This window comes from Triticum dicoccoides, chromosome 1B, assembly GCF_002162155.2.
Source record: "Triticum dicoccoides isolate Atlit2015 ecotype Zavitan chromosome 1B, WEW_v2.0, whole genome shotgun sequence".
In the NCBI taxonomy this organism is placed as follows: domain Eukaryota; kingdom Viridiplantae; phylum Streptophyta; class Magnoliopsida; order Poales; family Poaceae; genus Triticum; species Triticum dicoccoides.
In genome coordinates this window covers 695,390,914-695,415,782 of record NC_041381.1, presented here as the reverse complement: position 1 = coordinate 695,415,782, position 24,869 = coordinate 695,390,914, and the positions used below count along the sequence as shown (strand labels likewise).

General features: G+C 46.4%; 3 protein-coding genes across 3 annotated transcripts; all 3 read left to right on the top strand.

The window, feature by feature from the left end:
* Positions 1–2,220: 2,220 nt before the first annotated feature.
* Positions 2,221–4,017, top strand: LOC119313246 (F-box protein At1g67130-like). The gene is made up of 2 exons (XM_037588923.1): positions 2,221–2,309; positions 2,412–4,017. The coding sequence occupies exon 2, from the start codon at positions 2,436–2,438 to the stop codon at positions 3,666–3,668; it is 1,233 nt and encodes a 410-aa protein (XP_037444820.1). The 5' UTR covers positions 2,221–2,309; positions 2,412–2,435; the 3' UTR covers positions 3,669–4,017.
* A 3,736-nt stretch (positions 4,018–7,753) lies between these two features.
* Positions 7,754–9,212, top strand: LOC119313230. The gene is made up of 2 exons (XM_037588922.1): positions 7,754–7,849; positions 7,966–9,212. Exon 2 carries the CDS (start codon positions 7,990–7,992, stop codon positions 8,374–8,376), a length of 387 nt encoding a protein of 128 aa, XP_037444819.1. The 5' UTR covers positions 7,754–7,849; positions 7,966–7,989; the 3' UTR covers positions 8,377–9,212.
* Positions 9,213–13,246: 4,034 nt separating this feature from the next.
* Positions 13,247–16,608, top strand: LOC119313214 (acyl-protein thioesterase 1 homolog 1-like). The gene is made up of 10 exons (XM_037588921.1): positions 13,247–13,364; positions 13,482–13,743; positions 13,849–13,960; positions 14,828–14,864; positions 15,024–15,093; positions 15,275–15,379; positions 15,612–15,762; positions 15,852–15,934; positions 16,028–16,121; positions 16,212–16,608. The coding sequence occupies exons 2-10, from the start codon at positions 13,716–13,718 to the stop codon at positions 16,294–16,296; spliced, it is 765 nt and encodes a 254-aa protein (XP_037444818.1). The 5' UTR covers positions 13,247–13,364; positions 13,482–13,715; the 3' UTR covers positions 16,297–16,608.
* The last annotated feature ends 8,261 nt before the right edge of the window (positions 16,609–24,869 follow it).

The window sequence follows — 24,869 nt, the reverse complement described above, 5'->3', positions numbered from 1 at the left end:
CGATAATTGTTGGCCCGAACTTGGGGGAGGATGCCGTGCACCAATTCCTTCAACTATGGCAGAGGGTTCAAGATCGAGAACCAATGGAAAATACCCCGGACATCATTTATTGGTCGTGGGAGACAAGCAGAAAGTTCACCGTCAGGTCGGCTTACACCACCACGTTTTGGGGCAGAGAGATCGTGCCCACTGCGAGCCTCACTTGGAAATCGAGAGCCCCGGCAACATGCAAGTTCTTCACCTGGCTAGCCCTGCGCAATCGATGTTGGACATCGGATAGCTGGCCAGAAGGGGATTACCACACCAAGACAAGTGTCCACTTTGTGATCAGGAGGATGAAACAATTGAGCACGTGCTCTTAACGTGCGCCTTCGCTAGGACGGTCTGGGCAGGGCTTTGCCAGGCACTGGGAAAGTTGGATTGGACACCCACTTCGGATGAGTGCCTCCGGACTTGGTTATGCAGCAAACAAGGACTCCCCACCATTTCCAAGAAGGATCTACACACACTACTGTTGCTGACGATGTGGGAATTATGGAAACACAGGAATGCAGTCGTGTTCGATGGGGCAAGGCCGTCGGTTGCTGAACTCCTACGTAAAATCTCCTCGGAAGGTAGACCTGACGACAACAGCGACGTCCGTGAGGGGGTCACACCCTGGAGCCGCGTGCCAGGTGCTTGCACCAGCCACCGCACTTTCACACGCGTAACAGGGCCCACCACAAGACCTGACAGCATTGCTACCCCCCAAGTTCCCCGCCCATCTAACCCTGACGCAGTTGACCGACGGATCTAGGTCTTTGACTTTCGCCGGACGGGGTTTGACCGTTGGCCCTTTTCACCTGGTTGTGATAGGCTAGCCCATAGGTACACCCCCGAACATGGTTCGGGCCCAACCCACTGCAAGATTCTCTGCGTGCCGGGCCGACGTGGTCGTTTCCCCACTCCGTGAGACGACAGCAGCGACGTTCGTGAGGGGGGTCACACTCCGAAGCCGTGTGCCGGGTGCTTGCACCTGCCACCACACTTCCACCCCATAAGAGGGCCCACCACAAGACCTGACGGCATTGCTGCCCCCAAGTCCCTCATCCCGTCTAACCCTGACACAGTTGATAGACGGATCTAACACTTTCAAGGTTCTTATAAAAACATATAAAACTTTTCAAAATAGATGTAATTATCAATTGTTTGTGATTTTAATAAAGTATAGGGACATATATGCAAAAGAACATGAGGTCACATTACTCACATACTTGAAAAAAATACAAACTACATATTCATAATCTATTGAAAATTCTACACTAAATCGATATATAATTTATGTATGTTTCCGTTTAGATAAGGCACATTTAAGTTAATCGAATTTTAATTTAGAAAAAGGATAAAAAATAAAAATAAAAATAAAAAACAGATAGTACATAGATATGCCGTCGGCATAGCTATGCCCCCCGATAGATGAGGTGTGCCCAACCGACACACCTCAAATCGATGATGTGGACAAGCTATATGCCGACGGCCGGCGTTAGGGCTGCCGACATGGATATGACGCTGTCAACCGCCCGTCACACACCTTGTCGCCGGGCCCACTTCTATGCCGACGGCCGCTGTAGGCATATATCCCACTATGCCGACGGCCGCCCTCGGCATATGTGGATGTATGCCAACGGCTTTTCGACACCGACGGCTTGCCCTAGGCCGTCGGCATACCCCATATATGCTTACGGCGGCCGTCGGCATAGGATAGCTGTTGGGATTAGGCGAAATTCTGGTAGTGCGTGTGTGCGCGCGAGAGAGAGACGCCTTAGAACTGACCACATTTAAACGTGATTTCATTATGTGAGCACTAAGGCCACCGTCGGCAACACAAATGTGATGCCATGTAAAAATAAAGGACGCAGACCTATTAGGATCTTAATGAATCATGGTTACTGGGTTGAGTGCGTGTGTTATTTTTCCTTCCGTTGCAACGCACGGACTCTTTTACCGGTATAAAGACCAATAAGTCAAATAAATCAATTGGAGCCGGAAAAAAAGTCATTCCACCCGAAGAAAGAAAAATACTCTTGATATAAAATACATGTGGGTTTCGGCCGAGAGAGATAGGCCACTGTTATCGTGCCTGGTGAGCTCTGGGCCTCCAATCCGAAGGCAGCGGCGGCGCACTCTTGGCTTTCTTTTTCTTTCCACAGTCATTCCAACTCAGTTCACTTTCCCCGCACCTTGGCCCTTGGGCTCCAGCTCGCCTCCACCAGCCACCGCCGGAACTCCGTGTCTCGCCGCCGTCAGTTCCCGCCGCGCTTGGTTGTGAGGTTTGCTTCCCTCCTCCTCTCCCCGTCTTCTTCTTCTTATTATTCTGGTCTTCGATCCAAGGAGGAGCACATCTCAACTCTAAACGAACTAACTGTTCGCAGCCGCAGCAGCAGGCCGGATACGGGATGGGGAACAAGGAGGTGGAGCAGGAGGAGGAGGAGCAGGATGATCAGGAGGAGGAGGAGGAGGAGGAGGATCAGGAGGAGGAGGAGGACGACGAGCAGGGGGAGGAGGAGGAGCAGCAGGCGATAGAGGGCCTCCCCAACGACCTCCTTCGGGAGATCCTGTCGCGGGTGCCGTACCAGTCGCTGTGCCGCTCAAAGTGCGTGTCCACGGCGTGGTTCATTCTCTGCTTCGACCCCGCCGTCCTCAGGAGGTCGCCCCAGACGCTCTCCGGCTTCTTCGGCCTCTCCGGCAGCGGCAACGACCGCTTCATCAACCTGTCCGGGAGAGGCCGGCCGCTGGTCGACCCCTCTCTCGGTTTCTTGCGCGACCACGAGTACGTCACTCTCCTAAACTGCTGCGCCGGCATTTTCCTCTGCCAAGGCTGGAATCAGGCCACCGAACGCTCGGAATACGTTGTGTGCAACCCTGCCACCGAGGAGATTTGGGCTGCGGTGAGTGTGCCTCACACGCAAGAGAAGGGAGCTCCGCGACACTACACCTTCTGCTTGTGTTTCGACCCCGCCGTACCCCGCCGTTTTGCGATATTCATCTTCATCCGTGGTTCCTACGACATAAGGATGGTAGAGGTATACACGTCCGATACCCGAGAATGGGTTTCCTTGCCGAGCGGATGGGGTGAATGGATTCGGGTGTTTGGTGGCCAAAGATACGTTTTCTTAAATGGCACTCTGCATTTCATTGCCTATGATTCCGAGGAGGACACGTTTTACTCGGAGGAGGTCACAACACGCTCGATAGTCACGGTAGACGAGTATGGCAAAACGTGGAGGAGAATTCCGCAACCGCCAAAAGCCGATTTTACTTTTATCGGGCAATCTCTGGGGTGCTTATATGGTATGCAGATAGATCATGGTAACGCGGGTTGTCTGCTATCAGTTTGGGCTCTTGAAAATTATGCTAGTGGAGAGTGGACCTTAAAGCACACTGCCAACATTTTGGAGCTGCTAGAAATGCCCTGTCTAGAGCACAGTGAGCGCTACACCTTGGTTGCAATCCATCCGGAACAGAACCTAATTTTTCTTAGTGGTGGGATGGAACCGGAACAGACACTTATGTCGTATGATATGGATACCCAGAAGTTGCATAGTATCTGCACTCTTGGGGACTATGGTATGGTAAACCTTCAGCCATACATTCCCTGTTTTGCGGAACGGCCATCTGATGCTCAGTAAATTTTGGAGGGGCTTCGTATTTGCCAAGTTGGCATGGCTCCGGTGCGGTCAGGAAACTCAGCTGTTGGGTTGTGTCATACCTTCTAGTTTCCAGCCATGGATTACATAAGTCCTTCATCTACTCGACTATCAAATTTGGTTATCATCTGTTGGTGTACACTTGCATTCCTTTTTGTGGTTGTCAACAGTGATGTTCAACCATCGAAGCTTGTAGGCCATCCTTTCGTGTGTAATGCAGTTATATGACTGAACCTAGTCACATAAATCTCTTTCCTTCATGTAATAATTGTTGTCGTCACCTGTTAGCTTCTTATATGCTGGTGAATGTGAAACAAGGAGGCATTAAATATCTTTGAAATTATCAGCATTTTTATCTCTTCTGTCTGTTTATTACCTTACGTGTGAAACCATTTATCCATCAAACATGAATATTGATGCGCTCTGTGGTACACTTTAAAGTGTTATTATTATCTCTTGTATATATACAATTGTGGACAGGGGGGGTTCCTTCAGTGAAATCAGCATGCATGGTGTTCCACTGATGTTGTCAGATAATACGTTACCTTTTGTTTAGATTGCTAAACTTAAGAGGAAACGACAATCAAGCAAAGTCAAATCTGGGCACGACTAATAAATCATGCCGTGCGTTGTTACTTTCTGTTATTTCAGTTTGGAGCTCCACTCTTCACTAGAAGTTGAAACTGACAGCATTTTTTGAAAACAAAGAGCACATCAGACACGCTACCTTGGTCCTGTTAATGGCAGTCATTTAGAAGTTATATTGGTTATGATAATACCACTCATTTAGTAGTTACCTTTGTCCTTTTAATACTACTTGCCAACGTAACATATTTGTTATGACGTACGTTAAAAAAAAGGCACTGAGAAATGATTTCCCATATATAAGAAAAAGGAAATACGAACCATGCATGAGGATAGGCATATAGTGAATCAATAACCAGAAATTAATAGCGATACGCCATTCAATGTGGGAGTTGCTGCTTGCGATCACTGGATCAGGTACGAAAACTAGTTAATAGATAAGATTCTCTGCTTTGTTCATACAATAAAACTAGTGTTTTTCTTATGTGGATAGGGTTGCTAATCTTAAACCATGCTGATTTTATAAATTGGTTTTCAAATGTTATAACCAGCACCGATTTTGTAGCCAATTGGTTGTGCTTGAGTAAGCTGAGAGTAGTTTACCCATATCGTAGTGCAGTCTCAAATTTGAGTAGTAACTTTCTCAATGAAAAAAAAATCCCTGTTATCGTAAACTGGTGATTCGTTGATGCAAGCACTGTAGGTCTTACAGAAGAGCTTGTGAAGCATTGCACCCACTGCTGCTTTTCTTGATGAAATGTGTTTCTATCAGGTGATGTTCCAGATGTGTTTCTTCGCTTTCAGAGATTCAGTGATTGTGAGGTTCATCGCTTTGGCCTCTGTTGCACATGGGTCTGGAGCCTGTGACTGTGAGGTTCAGTGATTTCAGCGGGCGGCCCCGGAGTTGCGCTTAGCATCGTCAGGCGCCATTGCTTGCGGTTGCGGTTGGTGTTTCTTTCCAGGCTCCTTGAATTACGAAGTAGCTAACACTGTTTGAGACTATCTGCATCTCTAGCTTCTGTCCATTTATTATCTTCAGTGTAAAACCGTTTATCCATCAAAGTTGAATCTTGATGCAGCTCTGTTTTGGTGCACTTGAAAGTGTTATTGTTATCCCTTGTATATACAGTTGTGGACAGGGAGGCTCCTTGAGTTTCGAGCATAATTGGTTTGCTACCAACATTTGGCAAGCCAACATTTGACAAAACCAAAAAGTTGCCAACATTTGACAACTTTTTGTGAGATTGACCACAAGAATTGGCAAACAACCAATCTCTAGCCAATATTTGGCAGTTACCAAAATTTGACATGCCAACTTTTGTCATCAAACCAATTATACTCGAAATCTGCACGCATGGTGTTCCATTTGTGTTGTCAGACAATATGTTACTTTTATTTAGATCGCTAAAGTTTAGAGGAAAGAATGAAGCAAAATCAAATCCGGACACGACTAATAAATCATGCCATGTGTTACTTTGTGTTATTTCAGTTTGGAGCCCCACTCTTCACTAGAAGCTGGAAATGGCAGCTTTTTTCTTTTCTTAAGGGCATGTACAATGGTGGCATATGAATAACAAAAGAGTAATTTGAGGCACCTAAATTTATTTTTTCTCTTCAATGCAAGTTATCACTAGTGGGCCTCATTAAGAAATAGAAAATAAAGACTTTAGTATACATGCGTCTCTATTTTTCACTTCAACCTTTTCAGCTTTTGTCACCGGACCACACTTTTTCTATTCAAGCACCCGCCTCCTGGAGAGGATCCCGCTTCCCTATCCGAACCTACTTTACGTCATATCTGATCCTACGTGGCATGCGAGGCATCACCTTGAGGCTGTGCATAGTACATGCCCTAATACAGATCACCTTGGTCCTGTTAATTAATGCCACTCATTTAGAAGTACTTTTTTTTAGTAAATTTAGAAGTACCTTTGTCCTGTTAATGTTAGTACTTGCCAAGCTAACATATTTGTTGCGATGTTCGTTTTAAAAAATAGCCACTCGGAAATGATTTCTCATAAAAGGAAAAAAAACATGAACAGTGAATACAGTGTTCATTCAATGGTAAAGATAGAGTGAAGGATAAGCTGTGCAAGGTCATGGTGAATGAGCAATCATAATTTAGCGACGATGACGACACATTGATAATGAAGCACATAAAATGAATTCTGGGATTTCCCTATGAAAAAACTATAGTTTCTCACCTGATAAATATTACTTGTTAGATCTTGCCCCACTCTTGACAGAGACTCAAATAAATTGATTGAAGCCGAAAAAAGGAGAGGAAAAAAATGAATAGCAAAAAAGTAAAATTGAAAAAGACATAAATTGGTTCAGGAACCTTCCCTTACCTTCTAGAAGATTCATAAAACCAGAAAAACCGACTGGAACCTCTTAGAACTCCTAGTTCCCAAAACTGCCGGATACTGTAGTGTGTTCTTTACTAATAATTGGGCCGGCCCATGTTGCTTGGTGCTGGGAACCTACGACAATCTGCCGCAGAATGCGGCAGATAGGATTTCCGCTGCCTACGTACATGTTGTTGTAAGGCTGGCTGCTCCACATGCCCGCTGTTGGGCTGATTGTTTCGGCTTTATTTTTCGATAGAATGGGCCCTATAGACGAATCTATTAGTCATACACATACCTGGGCTGGGGCCTCTAAATTTTTGGGGCCCTGTGCGGTGGCACCTGCTGCACTTGCTCAGGGCCAGCCCTGGAAGACCACATCAAACACGCTACCTTAGTCCTGTTAATACCTGGAGAGCTTCAATTTTTACCTGTAAACATTGTGAAGGTTGAATAAAAGCTTAGCGAGAATGTCTCAAAAAAATGTTAATACTACTCATTTAGAAGTTAATTGATTATGTTAGTACCACTTATTTAGAAGTATCTTTTTTTTGAGTAAATTTAGAAGTTCCTTTGTCCTGTTAATATTAGTACTTGCCAAGGTAACATATTTGTTGTGATGTTCATTTAAAAAAATAGCCACTCGGAAATGATTTCTCATAAAAGAAAAAAAACATGAACCATGAATACAATGTTCATTCCATGGTAAAGATAAAGTGAAGGATAGGCCTTGCAATCAGAAATTAGCAGCGATCATGACACATTGATAATGAAGCACATAAAATGAATTCTGGGATTTCCCCATGAAAAAACTGTGGTTTCTCGCCTGATAGATATTACTTGTTCAATCTTGCCCCACTCTTGGCAGACACTCAAATAAATTGATTGAAGCCGAAAGGAATTTCTTTTTGAGAAATGAAAGGAAAAATTATTGGACCGAAGAAAAATGTACTCTTGACTTTTTTTTTCCAGAAACAAATGTACTCTTGACTTTTTTTTTGTTGAGAAAATGCATGTGCATCTTGGGCCGAGAGATTCCTCTATTATCAGATCTATTTTGATGGTTATCTTTGGGCCTCCAATCCAAATACAGCACCGCTCTCTCTCCAAAAAAAAAAAAAAATTCCTCCACCAGTTCGCTCTACTCTGTTCCCCGTACACTTCGGTTCCAGCTCGCCGCCGCCGCCGCCGTCTTCTCGTCCGTCGCCGCCGTTCCCGTCGCGCTCTGAGGTGTGAGGTTTGCTGCCCTCCTCTCCCCTTCTTCTTCGTCTAATCTTCGGCCCGAGGAAGAGATCCGGGAGGAGCACATCTCAAATCCCTAAACGAAATGCCTCTACCATTCGCAGCTGCAGCGGCAGGCCGTGTACGGGATGGGGAAGAGGAAGAGACAGGAGGAGGAGGAGCAAGCGCCGGCGGCAGAGCGCCTGCCCATCGAGATCCTGTCGAGGGTGGTCGACCCCTCTCTCCCTTTCTTGGGGAACTACGAGAATGCCATTCTCCTGAACTGCTGCGGCGGCATTCTCCTGTGCCAAGGCTGGAATCGGACCATGGAAGCTCCGGAATACTTCGTGTGCAACCCTGCAACCAACCGAGAAGATCTGGTCGGTGCTGCCTGCACCAGAGCCTGCGCCGTTGCCTGGAGTTCAGACAAGCTACAGTTTCTGTTTGTGTTCCGACCCTGCCGCCCCCTCTCGCTTCCTCGTATTCGTGTTCGTTCAGAGAGACTATTACATGACAGTAAGGGTCTACTCATCTGATACCGGAGAGTGGGCGTCCACGGCGAGCGGTCGCCGAATGGTGCCGTATGGTGGTGAAACAGTATATGACTTCTTTAATGATGCTCTGCATTTCACTGCTTATGATCTTGGAGATGATACACCGGGGAAAGTAATACCATCGGTATTTACAGTGAGCACGGACGGGGTTACTTGGAGGAGGTTTCGAGTCCCATCTGAAGTTGAATTTTCTTTCATTGGGCAGTCTCAGGGGCGCTTATACGGTATGGACATAGAGCATTTCATGATTGCTTGCTATCAGTTTGGGTGCTCGAAGATTATGCTAGTGGACAGTGGACCTTAAAGCACACTGCTTCCATTATGGAACTGCTAGGAAGGCCTTATTGTGAGCTCGGTGAGCAATTTATGTTGGTTGCGCTTCATCCAGAATGTAACCTGATTTTCCTTGTTGGTTGGATGAGATCGCAAGAGACACTTATGTCGTATGATGTGGATAGTCAGAAACTGCACGTTATCAGCACCTTGAAGATTACCAGATGACAACATTCCGACCTTACATTCCCTGCTTTGCGGAATGGCTGCCGTCAGATGCTCACTGAATTCCAGAGCAGCTTCACATTTGCTAAGTTGGCATGGCTCCTTCATGGAAACCTGTTGTTGGGTATGGTCCAGATCTTCTAGCTTTGTTCAGTGGCTTGGACAAGTCCTACATCTGCTCTAATTTGGCTTTCTTATCAGTTGACGTCCAGGTGAATGTATTTTTGTGACTTTGGAACAATGTTGGCTAGGCAGTGAGAACTTGTAAGCGACCCTTCAATGGGCTATTTCTAGTAATATGAATGAACTAAGCCACTTAATCTCCTTGCTCTACGTATTAATTGTTGTAGTCACTTGTTATTTCCTCCTGCAGGGTAAAAACAATGGGGCATCACATATGTTTGAAATTATCTGCATTTTCATCTCATTCTGTTCCTTTATTTAGAGCAAATACCTTTAGTGTGCAACTTGTTATCCATCAAAGTTGCATATTGATGCCACCCTGTTTTGGTGCACTGGAAAGTGTTTCTTATTTGAAATGCATATCTCATTTCTTATTTGAAATGCTTCCTTTTTTCTCTAATATAATACCTTGGGGTCAACTTTTTTCAGATTCCTGTGCATACTAATTCCTGTTGTCACTTGTTAGCTCTTCATTGGGTAAATGTGAGACAATGGGCATAATGTTTGGAATTATCTGCATTTTCAGCTCTCTCTCTCTCTCTCTCTCACTCTCTCTCTCCCCATTTATTTAGAGCAATACTTTTAGTGTGCAACTTGTTATCCATCAAACTTTTGATGCATTTGAAAGTGTTATCCTCATTTTTCATTTGAAATGGTATCTCTTTTTGTAGTGGTATAATACCTTGGGGTTGACTTTTTATTGGATAGTTGTATAGACAGGGAGGTTCCTCTAGTGAAATCCGCATGCATGATGTTCCATTGATGATGTCAAACAATATGTTCCTTTAGTGACTTTGCTTATAGATTGCTAAAGTAAAGAAGAAACAATCAAGCCAAGTCAAATCTGGGCATGACTATTAACTCATGCCATGTGTTACTTTGTGTTAATTCAGTTTTGAGCTTTGCTCTTCTCTAGAAGCTGAACATGGTATCATATATTTTTTTGATACAAATACCACATCAAACACGCTACCATGGTCCTATTAGTGTCACCTTTTTTAGAAGTTACTTTGGTCCTGTTAATGCTGCTTATCGATTTAACTATTTTTCTGTGGTGTTCTTTTAAAAAAAAATAGCCACTCAGAAATGAATCTCATACAAGAAAAATGAAAAACAGGAAACATGAGAACAATGTCCATTCCATGTTAAAGCTTATAGTGAAAGATAGGCTGTGCAAAGATCATGTTGAATAAGCAATCAGAAATTAGCAGCTACGATGACAATGATGCACATACAATGAATTGAGCTTTGCCTATGAAAGAACTATTGTTTCTTGCCACATATTTGCTGCCCGATTTTCCTCCACTCATAGGCCTCACTTTTCCTGTGCTTTGACATCTATCCATTGACATTCTCACACCCTAATAACTCTACCACGCCTGTAGGCCACATCAAAGGAGATAATGTCTTGATTCTTCCACTCTACCAACTTTGAGTGTGTTTTCACGCTCAGGATTTCAGAATGACAACAAATAGCTGGAATTTCCTGCCTGGATGGTTGAGTGTCTAGAACACAATGTTCCTTGAGCAACTTGCACAGCTTTCCTTTACTGATTTGAGTGATGTGATGCATCCATCCCCTTGCTGCAAACATGGTACTATTTGAGAGAATTTAAGTCGGTAGCATGATAACTTCACTTGTTGGTTGGATGCTGAACTTGGCATAAATCCAGAAATGTGTCATCTGTGTACATTCTTTTAAACATAATGCCCATAGCAGGTAATTCGTCAATCGTAAATATTCTATTCTGATCTCTTATCTTTGCCAGCGTGATGCACTTAAAAAGCAAAAGTACTTGTCATGTCGAGGTGAGGTAATCTTTCACTTGTTTCACTCACAGTGCTGTGAGGTAAGTCAGTTACTTGCAGGTTAAAACTTTACTTCACATCCAGATTTGTGTTTTTGAGTTTGGATCCAGTGATCATAGTTTTCTGTTCTCCTTTTCTGGCAACAACTGGGAGCTCTGAAAAAGTTGGACACCAACAGATAACATATAAATGAATTGGTCAATGGATGAAAATAAATTTCCAATTTAATCCTGAAGTTACATTATAGTTTACTCAGGTAATGTCATTTTAATTGTTTGAGCATGAAGCCCGTACACGAGCTTTAGCTTTGAGCTAACTTTCCCCTGTTATTCATTGATTATGATGTTCCCATCTCTGAATTTTAGGAGATAAGCAATGTCTTCTTTTGTTTTCCATTACCTAAGGCTGACCATGGGATATGTTCTGCACCATGGTGACTATTGCATCTAATAGTTTGCATTTCCAGTATGCTTATTAAAAGCTTAATTTGAAAACAGAATCAAACAACATGTACACAAAACTACAAAAGCCATCTCAAATAAAGCAAATAAAGTCGATGTACATTGACTACCAATAGTACAAAGCAGAACGCAAGGATTGTTACTTTAGAATTTCAAGAGAGATCAACCAATACAATAATAAGCATGCAGAATGCCATGATAACATTAAAAGGCATAATTTGTCTGATAACGGTGGCCACAATCTTCCATTTTGCAACATTCCTTCTCGCATTCTAGAAGTTGACTTCTGTCAATACTCAAAGCTTTGATGTGGACTTCTTGTTACAGTGAGTAATCTCTACAAAGTGATTTGGCCTTAGTGGGAGCTGAACTGGGAAATGTACCTAACTGCATGTTTCATCAGAGAATTGCTTGTCTGGCCAAACATCAGTGTTACGGTGGATGTAGACTACATATGTACCTGCATATTTGCTCTGCCATTGTGTATCCTCTTGACAGGAATGTTATTGGAGCTGCCTTTTGATATATAAAGCTAATACAAGCATTGGGTAGATAAAGTTTTGAGAAGAATATTTTTTTACTGTTCTTGTATCCTACCTAGCTGAATACTTTTGAGAAACGACAAATCTGATATTTTGTACATGCGCCTTTTCGAGAATGTTTCCTGACTTTGTAGAAACTTCACTTTTCATAGGAGCATGTGCAATAAGGTGAGGAAAATATGCACTAGGGAGGAATATGCAGGCTTCTAGTACTAGGGCAGAGCATAAGCATAGGCCTACGATTTGCAGTGTGAGAAAAGCTTGATCAGGTGGCTGATGAACCTGTCTCTTGAACTAGCTTCATCTAGCCTGAAGCAGCCCCAAACTTCTAATCTTAGATAGGGACAGGAGTGACATATAGATCATATATTTTTGCATGAGCTGCCCCCCACATCGCCTATCCCAATCATTATAAAATGCAAGGGAGAATGGTATATGATTCTTGCTGTATATAGTGGGTTGGCACCCAGAAAAACCAGATGCAGACCTTTGCATCACTCTGGTATCGAATTACCACAATTTTAATTGAGGTCAATTTATGCTTGTGTTTTTTTAACACCGCTTAAATTTCCACCGTCGAGAAGGGATCAACTGGGCTCCATTTCTGAAAGCAATTAGGCATATGTACAAAGGTTCCAACCTTTGCTCCAAGCAAACCTAGAGTAGAAGTTGGTTATGAGAAAGTTCACCATAAATAAATATATAAAAGATTGCCGTTGTCTTGCTTCAGCAAACAATATTTCTATTGTCAAACAATGTAAGGTGACTGAGTTTGGCATTTGATGACAAAACACACTCAAGCTTTAGATTCATTCCAGCATGATCTTTTAACCATTTGCGCCAGTGAAAGTAAGAAGAGAACCATATGATGTCTATAAGACTTGAAATACTCTGCTTTATATAAGCACTCATGTTGCTACAGAGTACTTAGGTCTCAGGAATATGTACCTTCATGAACAGTGCACCACGTTTATGCTGCAAGCTGCCTTGCATTTCAGCCGATATGGTTCCCTAATCGATGCTGATTGGGTATCGGCTCTTGATAGGTACTCCTGGCAAAATGGTCACTCTTCCTTGGCTCTATATCCTGATTGTATCCTGAAACAAGTTGCGGTATACAATTCTTTCCGCACTGAAATTCCACCAGCAGAAATGATTTCTGAAAGTCCATGGATTAGTGATACTTGAGGTAAGACTTCTGCGAGAAAGCTTCATCTCTAGGAAATAAAATTCGCGTGCGCTTTATATTCCTTGCCATTTTATTTAACTTTGTAGCATGCGAGTTGTGCCAATTCGTGGGCAGAAGGCAGTGGGCATTAATACTCTTGTGCATCAAGCAGGGAAATTCTTGGTTGGCTGGAAAATGAGATCAAAGGGAGAGGAAACAACATTTGATTATTTTTGTTCCCTCTCCACTGCCAAAGATGCATCTTATCAACCTGTGTGCCAGATGCACTCTTTACCTTTGCATGAAATGGTAGGTCTCACCATCAGCGTTTCTGTCTCAAGGCTGTAAGTATTGTGCCAGATGCTTCCTTATTGAGCAATATAGCCTTCAAAAACAAAAAAATTCCTAATCCCCAGAGCTTTCCAGGTTCCAGATTCTCTTGTCATGACAGCTGCAGTGAGCACGGTGTGAAAAACCGCACTGTCGTGTGATCGATGCAGATTCCAGGGATTGTTCGACATATATTCCCTTCTTCAGTGCTTCAGGCCTCCACTATAAATACAACCAAATGGGGATGTGGACTTCATACACTTCCTTACGTCTAAGATCATACAAACTGAAGCATCACCTAGTGATCTTGTTGCAGAGACAACAGAAGCCATGAGCTATTATGGAAGCAGCTCTTCCGGTAATTTTCATCTTCTCCGTACGTAGATATGATCATGTTCAAAACCTCAAATGCTCCATGGATGCCAAAAGATCAATGCTGAGATCGTCGCAAATGGTCATTCAGGTGGCAGGGGTGGCCGTCGAGTCGAGTATGGGAGGAGCTATGTGGTGAGGCCAAAGGGACGGCACCTAGCCACCATTGTGTGGCTCCATGGCCTAGGTGACAATGGTGCAAGGTATTACTTCTTTCTTTAACTCTGCCTGCTCAGGTGATGCCCCTCTAGGACTTCACTTCTCTTAACTGAATGCTAAACTTCCTAGCCAAATTTCAAAGATAAATAAATGATGGCACCTTCTCCATGCAACATGCGTGTTGTATGCTGTGTGAATGTAATAGGGATGCAAGGAACCACACATGTCAACCAGAGAAGACATGACTAGATGATCGCAGTGTCGATGCAGAACGCTTTATTCCCTTGCACCTTTTAGCCTGAAATGATCGATGAAGCGGCCTCCTTTTTGCATGCATATATTCCTAGTATTGCTTTACTCAAAGTTAAATAATTTCCTTGTCCTACATCACACCTAACAATCTTCTCAAGGACATCAATATGCCTCCCACTTTCCTTCATGCAGTAAGTGGAGAGGAATGTCAAATACTTGATGTGGGCTAATGACATATAAATATTGCACAAGTGTAGGTAGCTCATGCAAGATACCTAATTCCTATCCCCTGTCTTGGCAAATCATGTAAATATGCCATGTATAATTTATCATAAGGCAGTGGATGGGAGTATCTTCGTCCTGTCGACCACTGCATTAGAGTCCTTAATGGCAAGCATTAGCTTGCTAAGTAAGTAGGCCTTAAGATCACTAAAATGAAAGACAATAATAACACCTAGAAGGATATAGGTGTCTTTCTAACAAGTAGGACAATAACAAGACCCTGGCCGAAAAGGACTAACCTGGGTGGTAAGAGCGTAATTTTAGGCATTGTGTGGTTCACATAATCTGCTGCAGGAAGCTGGAATGAAATATCTTGTGCTGCAATTCTGTTCCTGATGCAGAGAGCTAACTTCTTTTGTCCATTCTGTCATTTTCAGCTGGTCCCAGCTGCTGGATGCTCTTCCCTTGCCCAATGTAAGCATCAGTGTTTTGTACTTGGAGCACTCTTATTGCCCAACTTAAAACAGAATATTCTGTGATTACAAAGTGCAGTAGTGTAACCTGTCGTGTTCAGAGATTAGTCCTGTTGCAACCAATTTTTTTTATTCACCTTGAAGCCACTTGCTCATGCAGATCAAGTGGATATGCCCCACCGCAGCGACCCGGCCCGTCGCGGCTTTTGGCGGGTTCCCCTGCACTGCATGTGAGTTTCTTCTTGCTTGGAAATTTGCTGCGCGGTTTTGAGGCCCTGCTTCGTATGCGGGAGCTTTTCATGAATGCTATGCGAATTGAATCGTGTTTCTATGAAATTCATGTGAAATTCTGTCAGAGCGGTGAATTTTGAAAACTTACTAGACACCATTTTTTTTACTGAACTGAAACAGGGTTCGACGTTGATGACACCTCGGTCGATGGTCGCGACGACATCGAGGGGCTGGATGCTTCAGCTGCACACATAGCGAACCTACTGTCCTCCGAGCCTTCTGATGGTACTAGTTACTACTAACTTCAGGACCAAAATACTTCATCTTTAAGACAATAGTATGCTAAGGTGTTATTTAAGTGCTAGGCCTAGTGCTCTTTTTCTATCTCTAAGAACACACACAAGAATCTCAGAGCCTACAATTGTGGTCCTGTTGGTTCATTAGACTGCAACTGAACTCATGTGTTGGAACTATGAAAGTATATGACTAACTGATTGTTCGCAATTTGTGGATGCAGTGAAGCTTGGGATCGGCGGCTTCAGCATGGGTGCAGCAGCTGCCCTGCACTCGGCAGCATGCTACGCTCACGGCAAGTTCAGCAGCGGCACTCCCTACCCGATCACTCTCAGCGCCGTCGTCAGCTTGAGCGGCTGGCTCCCTTGCTCAAGGTCAGTCAGTCAGTCAGTCATCTGCCACAGATCCAGGCACCTTTTGCTCCTAATTCCTAAACAAACCCTGATGATCTTGGTGAATTCAGGACGCTGAGGGGCAAGATGGAGGGCTCACACATGGCGGCAAGAAGAGCTGCCTCCCTGCCCATCTTGCTCAGCCATGGCAGAGGTAAGAAACAAACAAACCTACAGGCTAGCTGCTGATTCAAAGATGTATTTGACGGTGTCACTGAATTATGTGCGATGACCTCTACTCGTGCAGCGGACGAGGTTGTCCCCTACAGGAACGGCGAGCGGTCGACCGAGTTCCTGCGGTGCTCGGGGTTCTCGTATCTGACATTCAAGACCTACAACGGGTACACATCTTACACCTCCCCTGACAAAGCTCTTCCTCTGTTCTTCCTTCCTGAGAAGCCAGAACATTAAACATGGTTTATTTTGTGCAGGTTGGGCCACTACACCATCCCCGAAGAGATGGACGACGTCTGCAGGTGGCTCAGCTCGCGGCTCAGCGTCGACCGATCTCGTTGAAGAGAGCAGCGCTTCTGTCATTCTGCGTGTGCGCGCGTGCGACGCGGTGGCTTCCCTAGTAGCAAATAGCAGAGTGTAAACTTACTATAGAGAGGTGAATGCTGGTTTGGTAGCCTGTGACAGCACCACATGCATGCCCCTGATCTCTACAGGCTGCCATTGCCATTGTTGGTCTGAGCAAGCACCAAGCAACCATGAGTGCTGTGTAGTAAACTGGTGAAGGTGTGAGAGCATATTTATCAGAATTATGTAATGTAACCAGTGCTTGTTTTGTAATGCAAAAAATAACCATCTATACAGATCATACTATTCCTGCTACTAGAGCGAACTGAAGCACCCCTTTCCAGGCAGTATATGGACGGCAACTACTATGCTGTATGTGTGTATTGCTCTGATCATATCTAGGTCAACTGAAGCATCTGAGGCTAACTTCGCGACGCCGAGGATGTGTCTTGCGCTCCAGAACAAGAAGAACCAGCTAGCCTCGGTTAGGACTTAGGATCAGGGAAGAAGATGATAAATGCAACAAGATTACATGACGAAAGAATGTACGTGCAGAAGAGAACGCAGCGTCATGCAGCTAGTATACATGTCAAGCATCCGTATACCGTGTTGCCATTAGCTAAAGCACCAGCGCCCAACTTTCTCTTCGGAAAATCAGTATAAAGATTGACTAGTTTATTGGATGGGTCCTCTGGTTCAGATAATTCAGCGGGTCATGTGCATACCCATCGAGGCATTTGGTGCTCACGCGGCACCACCTTGGCTGCACTGCCTGTCACTTTGGCTCTGGCTCCGGCTCTGCTTCGTCAGGTATGTCGTCACTTGCACCAGCACCCCTCGTAATAATTCACGAAATCCATCTCGACTGCCGACGTCCATATACGAAATCCATCTTCCAAGGTGAGAGTATGAGACAATGGTTCAAGCAAATGATGTTCTCAAGTATTACACTTCAAGTTTCATGCACAACTAAGAATCTCATCCAGTTTGTGGAAGCAGCTGAATAGAGAACAACAGGGATCGGGGAGATAAACTAATTCAGGCATTCAATTTACATAAGCCAACAATAAGATTTTGCTTAGAAAACAAAATTACTAGAAATCTATAATAAGGGGAAAAAAATTAGAAGAAGACATGAATTCTGTTGAGCGCTTGAGCTAGAGAAATTGCAAGCCAACAACAAAAGCAGCACACATATCTAGTAGCCTACAACTTGACAAATCGGGTCCTCGTAGATTTGTTGTCATGGCGAAGGAGAATCTACTAAAGATTGTTAGGCACAAATAATGTAAGTGTTTTTCTTTTCCAGCTGTAGATTGTTGTTTGCGTAGCAAGTTACTTCTTCACTAGTAGAACTAGGTAGAAAAGCCAATGTGCAACGTCAAGGTATAGGATGTTGGGGAGGCTTTATGTGGAGAAGCCTGGAAAATCAGTTGAGGCAACAAGGTGAAGCCGACGGTAGCAGGGTGGAGGCGGTCTGCGGCAATTTTTCTCATGCATGTCGGGTGATGTCTTGCGCAGCCAAGAAGACATAATGAAGGAGGGGATGGTCGGGTAGTCAAGGGCATCGGCGGTGGGAAGCTAGGATGGCGGCAACGAGAATCGGGGCCATGGAGCACCACCATGGCCAGATCCTCCACCCTCGTTCATGGTGGTACTTACTCCTCTCGGCGAGGTTGTCTTTGACATGTTCATCATCTTCTGCGTGGTTGCCTTGAGAGTGACTACCTCGACGCCCGACATGTCTGGTGTAGGCAACGATGACGATGGCGACTGAGAGAGTCCCGGATTAGGGGGTGTCCGGATAGCCGGACTACCATCATCGGCCGAACTATCATCGGCCGGACTATCATCATCATCGACCGGACTCCAAGACTATGAAGATACAAGATTGAAGACCTCGTCCCGTGTCCGGATGGGACTTTCCTTGGCGTGGAAGGCAAGCTTGGCGATACGGATACGTAGATCTCCTACTATTGTAACCGACTCTATGTAACCCTAGCCCTCTCCGGTGTCTATATAAACCGGATGGCTCTAGTCCGTAGAACGACAACAACCATTACAATCATACCATAGGCTAGCTTCTAGGGTTTAGCCTCCTTGATCTCGTGGTAGATCCACTCTTGTAAACATCCACAATATCAATATCAATCAAGCAGGACGTAGGGTTTTACCTCCATCAAGAGGGCCCGAACCTGGGTAAAACATCGTGTCCCTTGTCTCCTGTTACCATCCGCCTAGACGCACAGTTCGGGACCCCCTACCCGAGATCCGCCGGTTTTGACACCGACATTGGTGCTTTCATTGAGAGTTCCTCTGTGTCGTCACCGATAGGCTTGATGGCCTCTTCAATCGACAACGACGCAGTCCTGGGTGAGACTTTTCTCCCCGGACAGATCTTTGTATTCGGCGGCTTCGCACTGCGGGCCAACTCACCTGGCCATCTGGAGCAGATCGAAAGCTACGCCCCTGGCCGTCAGGTCAGGTTTGGAAGCCTAAACTTCACGGCCGATATCCGCGGGGACTTGATCTTCGATGGATCTGAGCCACAGCCGAGCGTGCCGCGCTGTCACGATGGGCACAACCTAACTCTGTCGCCGGACAGCACCTTGGAGGCCGCACACGAATCCGCTCCGACCCATAGTCCGGAGCCTCGGGAGCTGCAACTTCCACGGCGATGGAGCCGAACACTTACCTTGTCCCGCATAAAGCCCATGACTCCGAGGTGCCGGACCCCCTGCCGGACTCCGAACCTCTTGCGCCCCTGCCAGTCGAATCCGATTGGGCGCCGATCATGGAATTCACCGCTGCGGACACCTTTCAGCACTCACCCTTCGGCGATATCTTAAATTCGCTGAAGCATCTCTCACTATCCGGAGAGCCCTGGCCGAACTACGGCCAGGATGGTCGGGACGCGGACAATGAAGAAATTCAGAGCCCACCCACCACCCACTTCGTAGCCACCGTCGACGATCTAACCGACGTGCTAAACTACGACTCCGAAGACATCAACGGTATGGACGACGATGCCGGAGACAATCAAGAACCAGCGCCTACAGGGCACTGGAAGGCCACCTCGTCACATGACATACATATGGTGGACACCCCAAAGGGAAGCGATAACGAGGAACAACGGGACACGGCAGAGGATAATCCCGCCGATAAACAACCAAAACGGCGACATAGACGCCGCCCTAAGTCCCACCTCGATCAAAGCAGCATTCCTAACGACCCAGCGATAGAGCAGGGCAAACCAGCGGACGACGAACATACAACCAAGCAACCATCCGAACAAGACGAACCGGATAATCAACCACTTCACGGAGCAATCAACAGTCCGGGCACAACACTGGAGCATAAGAACCTTCACAAAAGACTCGTCGCCACTGCAGGAAGTTTGAAGAAGGAAAAACGGAAGCTCAAAAAAGCGGAAGACATACTCAGAATGAAGTGGAGCAAAGTACTCAAGACCGCAGACAAATATGGCAATGGCCATCAAACAAAGAGCTACCCGAAGCGCAAGTTGCTGCCAGAATTTGACGAGTAAGCCATAGAACCCTCACAGTCAAAAAATAAAGAGGCCGCCTGGCCGGATAGACGGCCAGATGACAGGCCAAAAGCGACAAGCGGCGCCGCACACAAGCCGACTTATGATCCTGGGAAAACGGACGGCCCAACTAGGTCCATCTACGGGCCAAAAAAGAGGGCCCCAGGAAGTAACACAACACGACAAGTATTCGAAGACAGCGGCACACCCAAATACAGGGGCGTCGCACACCCGCTATGTTTTACCGATGAGGTGCTGGATCATGAATTTCTAGCAGGGTTCAAACCGATAAACATAGAGGCATACGACGGCACAACAGACCCCGGAGTCTGGATAGAAGATTACATACTACACATACACATGGCTAGAGGAGATGATCTCCACGCCATAAAATACCTACCCCTCAAGCTCAAAGGGCCAGCTCGGCATTGGCTCAAAAGCCTCCCAGAAAACACCGTTGGAAATTGGGAAGAGCTTGAGGACGCGTTTAGAGCAAATTTTCAAGGGACTTATGTCCGCCCTCCGGATGCAGACGATCTGAGTCATATAACCCAACAGCCTGGAGAGTCAGCGCGCAAATTCTGGAACAAGTTCCTTACCAAAAAGAACCAAATAGTCGATTGTCCGGACGCGGAAGCCTTAGCAGCTTTTAAACACAACGTCTGAGACAAATGGCTCGCCAGACACCTCGGCCAAGAGAAGCCAAGAACAATGGCCGCGCTAACAAGCCTCATGACGCGCTTTTGCGCAGGAGAAGACAGCTGGCTAACAAGATGCAACACCAGCGACCCGAGTACATCCGAGATCAGAGATGGAAACAGAAAATCACGGCGCGGGAAAGATCAGTGCCGGAATAAAGAAAAAAGCCCAAAGGGCACGGCGGTCAACGCCGGATTCAAAAGCTCGCGGCCAAACAATAAAACACTGCCTCTTAAGGACAACAGCGATGAGCTATCAAATTTAAACAAAATCTTAGATCGGATATGTCAAATCCACAGTACCTCCGGAAGGCCTGCAAACCATACCAACCGAAATTGTTGGGTTTTTAAACAGTCCGGCAGACTCAACGCCGGACACAAGGGGCTCAATGCGCCAAGCGAGGACAATGACGAACCCCACCAGCAGAGCACCGGAAGTCAAAAGACTTTCCCACAAGAAGTCAAAACAGTAAACTCGCTTCATGTGATAGTACGGAAAACCAACACGGCACTCGCTAAGACAAGTGTCGCACGGTCCACCCCAGCGGAACACCGAGATTGGATGTCAAAACCAATCACTTTCGACCATCTGGATTAGTCCAGAAGTATCCGGGACGCAGGATAGACTGCCCTGATATTGGATCCCATAATAGACGGACTGCAATTCACGCAGGTTTTGATGGACGGCGGCAGTAACTCAAACCTGCTATATCCGGACACAATCCGCAAGTTGGGATAGACCCTACTACAATTCGCATAGCCGCACTTCCTTCAAAGGAGTGGCGCCAGGCCCTTACGCCAGGTGCACAGGTTCATTATTACTAGAAGTTGTGTTCGGGTCACCTGACAACTTCCGACGAGAAAAACTAACCTTTCATGTCGCCCCATTTAAAAGTAGCTATCAAGCATCACTGGGACGGGAAGCTTTCGTCCGCTTCAATGCAATACCACATTACGCGTCTCTTACGCTTAAAATGCCCGGTCCACGTGGCATCATTTTATTAAAAGGTTGCCTGAGACCCCGGACACGGCTGGACGAGTCCGGAACAAATAAGCTAGGGGCTACCTAGCCGCACACCCCTTCACAAGGGTTTGTACATATAAGCCATAATGAGCTAGCATAGGCTCAAATTTATTAATCTATATTTCAATTTTTTATGCACTTTCTCGCACGATTTCTTTTCAAACTAAGTTCCTCTCTTTTTACAAGCGCGGTGCCCCCAGGGGCTATGTCGTAGCCCCACCCTCGAACTCCATGGCTAAGTGAAAGTGATAAAGCATTATAGTCCGGTTGCCTCGTTTGCTATGCTACCACCTCCTTTACAGGACCGAGACGTCGGATTAAGTGTGAAAACGCGCTTTTTTTTGGAACACCCCCGCACCTTGTGCGTGGGGGCTGAAGCCGACGACTGCCATCTTTCAGGTTATACACACGTATACATGAACGACTGCATAGGAGATATTCTATTACTTGAACGCACAAGTATAAAAGGCGCTTACATCATAAATATTGTTTTACATCATAAAAACGTTCATTCGAACGTAATATTTTTTGAGCACTGCGACTCTATTACACGAGCACCACGCAGCACTTCGCCAAAATAGTGCTCGGCGGGTAACCGGTTATCGTCCGAACCCAGGGTCGCAACAGTGGTGGCATCCATCTCTGTCCAATGTGTCTTCACACGGGCGAGTGCCATCCGCGCACCCTCTATGCAGGCCGACCGCTTCATCGCCTTGATATGCGGCACCGCCCCAAGAAATTGCTGCAATAAGCCAAAGTAACTCTTCGGCTCGGGCCTATCCGGCCAGACATGGGTCACTATATCCGTCATAGCAAGCCCGAACAACCTATTTAGCTCAGCCCACTCGGCCAAACGGTCGGTCAGCGGAAGTGAACACTCCGGACTATGGAATTGAGACCAAAACAGCTCTTCCGTCTTGTGATCCTTCTGGCTTCGAAAATGCACAACGGCATCCGCCACACTCGCTGCTAAGTCCATATAAGGGTCCTCTGGACCCCATAGTTGGGCCAGCTGAGCATACTTTGGATCCGTAAACCTTCGGCGCAGCAGAAAAGGCTTGCCAGCTACAATATCTCCGGCCTGGCGCAGCTCTTCCTTTATAGCCCGCATTGCAGAGCGGGCATCCTTGGCTTCGGCGGTGGCCTTCCCCAGGTCTTCTTGCCCCGCTAGGCGCTCCTTCCCAAGAGCCTCATTGCGGTCGGTAGCATCTTTTAACTTCACGGCCATTTCGGCCATCTCTTCCCTGCTCCGGCAGTGTGCGACCCTTTCGGCCGCTAACTCCTCGGCCGCCCTCGAGGCCGCCGCATTACTCCTTCTGGCCTGCTCCTTGGCTTGAGCAAGTTCGGTCCGAAGGCTCTCCACAGCAGCGGCACTATCTGCATTTCACACACATGTTGTAAGGAGCTGGCTTCGGCTCCCTTACCAAGTGACCGCACATAAACACTTACCTTGCGACTCATCAAGTCGCCTGTTGACCAGCGTGATGTCCGCATCCGCAACAGCGAGTTGCCGCTTTAGTTCAGCAACTCCATCAGTCCGGCTAGCCCCCGGATGACCCGCCACCTGCATCGGCACGGCGGAAATTTAAACCTGTGATTTTGATCCTCGGCACGCTGTCGATTTCGACAACCTATCGAGTCTCAGGGGCTACTATCTATACAGGGCGCATTCTATATGCAAAACTGTTAAAAGGTGTGTCATTTTTACGTACCTCAAACCCCGCCAGCAAACTCCTGACGGCATTATGCAACCCGCCTTCGGCGGACGAAATCCTTTCAATCACCATGCTCATCAATGCGTGGTGATCTTCTGAGATACACGCCTTCTCAAGCAGATCCTTCAGCCGTACACCAGTTGGCGCCGAACTATCCGGCTTTGCCAAACCAGGGGGCTCCCTCCGTGACGACACTTCAGGCTCGTCCGCCCTATCCGACGGCGCCCCGGATGGAGGCGTCTCGCTCTCCATCATCTCCGTGTTGGGGAACGTAGTAATTTCAAAAAATTTCCTACGTACACGCAAGATCATGGTGATGCATAGCAATGAGAGGGGAGAGTGTAATCAACATACCCATGTAGACCGTAAGCGGAAGCGTTAGCACAACGCGGTTGATGTAGTCGTACGTCTTCACGGCCCGACCGATCAAGCACCGAAACTACGGCACCTCCGAGTTCTAGCACACGTTCAGCTCGATGATGTCCCTCGAACTCCGATCCAGCCGAGTGTCGAGGGAGAGTTCCGTCAGCACGACGGCGTGGTGACGATCTTGATGTTCTACCGTTGCAGGGCTTCGCCTAAGCACCGCTATGATATTATCGAGGTGGACTATGGTGGAGGGGGGCACCGCACACGGCTAAGAGATCCAAGGGATCAATTGTTGTATCTTTGGTGCTAGCCCTGCCCCTCTATTTATATGTTGAGCCCCGGGGTCGAAACTTGGAGCAAAAGCCTCCTTAAAGTCGGTTTTGCCCGAAAGGCAAGAGTCCCACTCGGACTCCAGGACCAAACGCCACAATCCTTGGCGTCTGGCCCAGACGCCATGGGCCTCGGCGTCTGGCCCAGGGCCAGACGCCAGGGTCTCCGGCGTTTGGCCCCCTGGCCTCCGCAAAACTCCTTTTGCACCGACCTAAAGCCTCATGGGCTTGACCCCTTGGCCTAACCATATCATCCAATATATGAATCTTTATGTCTCGACCATTTCGAGACTCCTCGTCATGTCCCCGATCTCATCCGGGATTCCGAACCCCTTCGGTACATCAAAACATGTAAACTCATAATATAACTGTCATCGAAACCTTAAGCGTGCGGACCCTACGGGTTCGAGAACAATGTAGACATGACCTAGAACTTGTTTCCGGTCAATAACCAATAGCGGGACCTGGATGCCCATATTGGCTCCCACATATTCTACGAAGATCTTTATCGGTCAAACCGCATAACAACATACGTTGTTCCCTTTGTCATCGGTATGTTACTTGCCCGAGATTCGATCGTCGGTATCCAATACCTAGTTCAATCTCGTTACCGGCAAGTCTCTTTTCTCGTTACATAATGCATCATCCCGCAACTAACTCATTAGTCACATTGCTTGCAAGGCTTATAGTGATGTGCATTACCGAGAGGGCCCAGAGATACCTCTCCGACAATCGGAGTGACAAAACCTAATCTCGAAATACGCCAACCCAACATGTACCTTTGGAGACACCTGTAGTACTCCTTTATAATCACCCAGTTACGTTGTGACGTTTGGTAGCACCCAAAGTGTTCCTCCGGTAAACGGGAGTTGCATAATCTCATAGTTA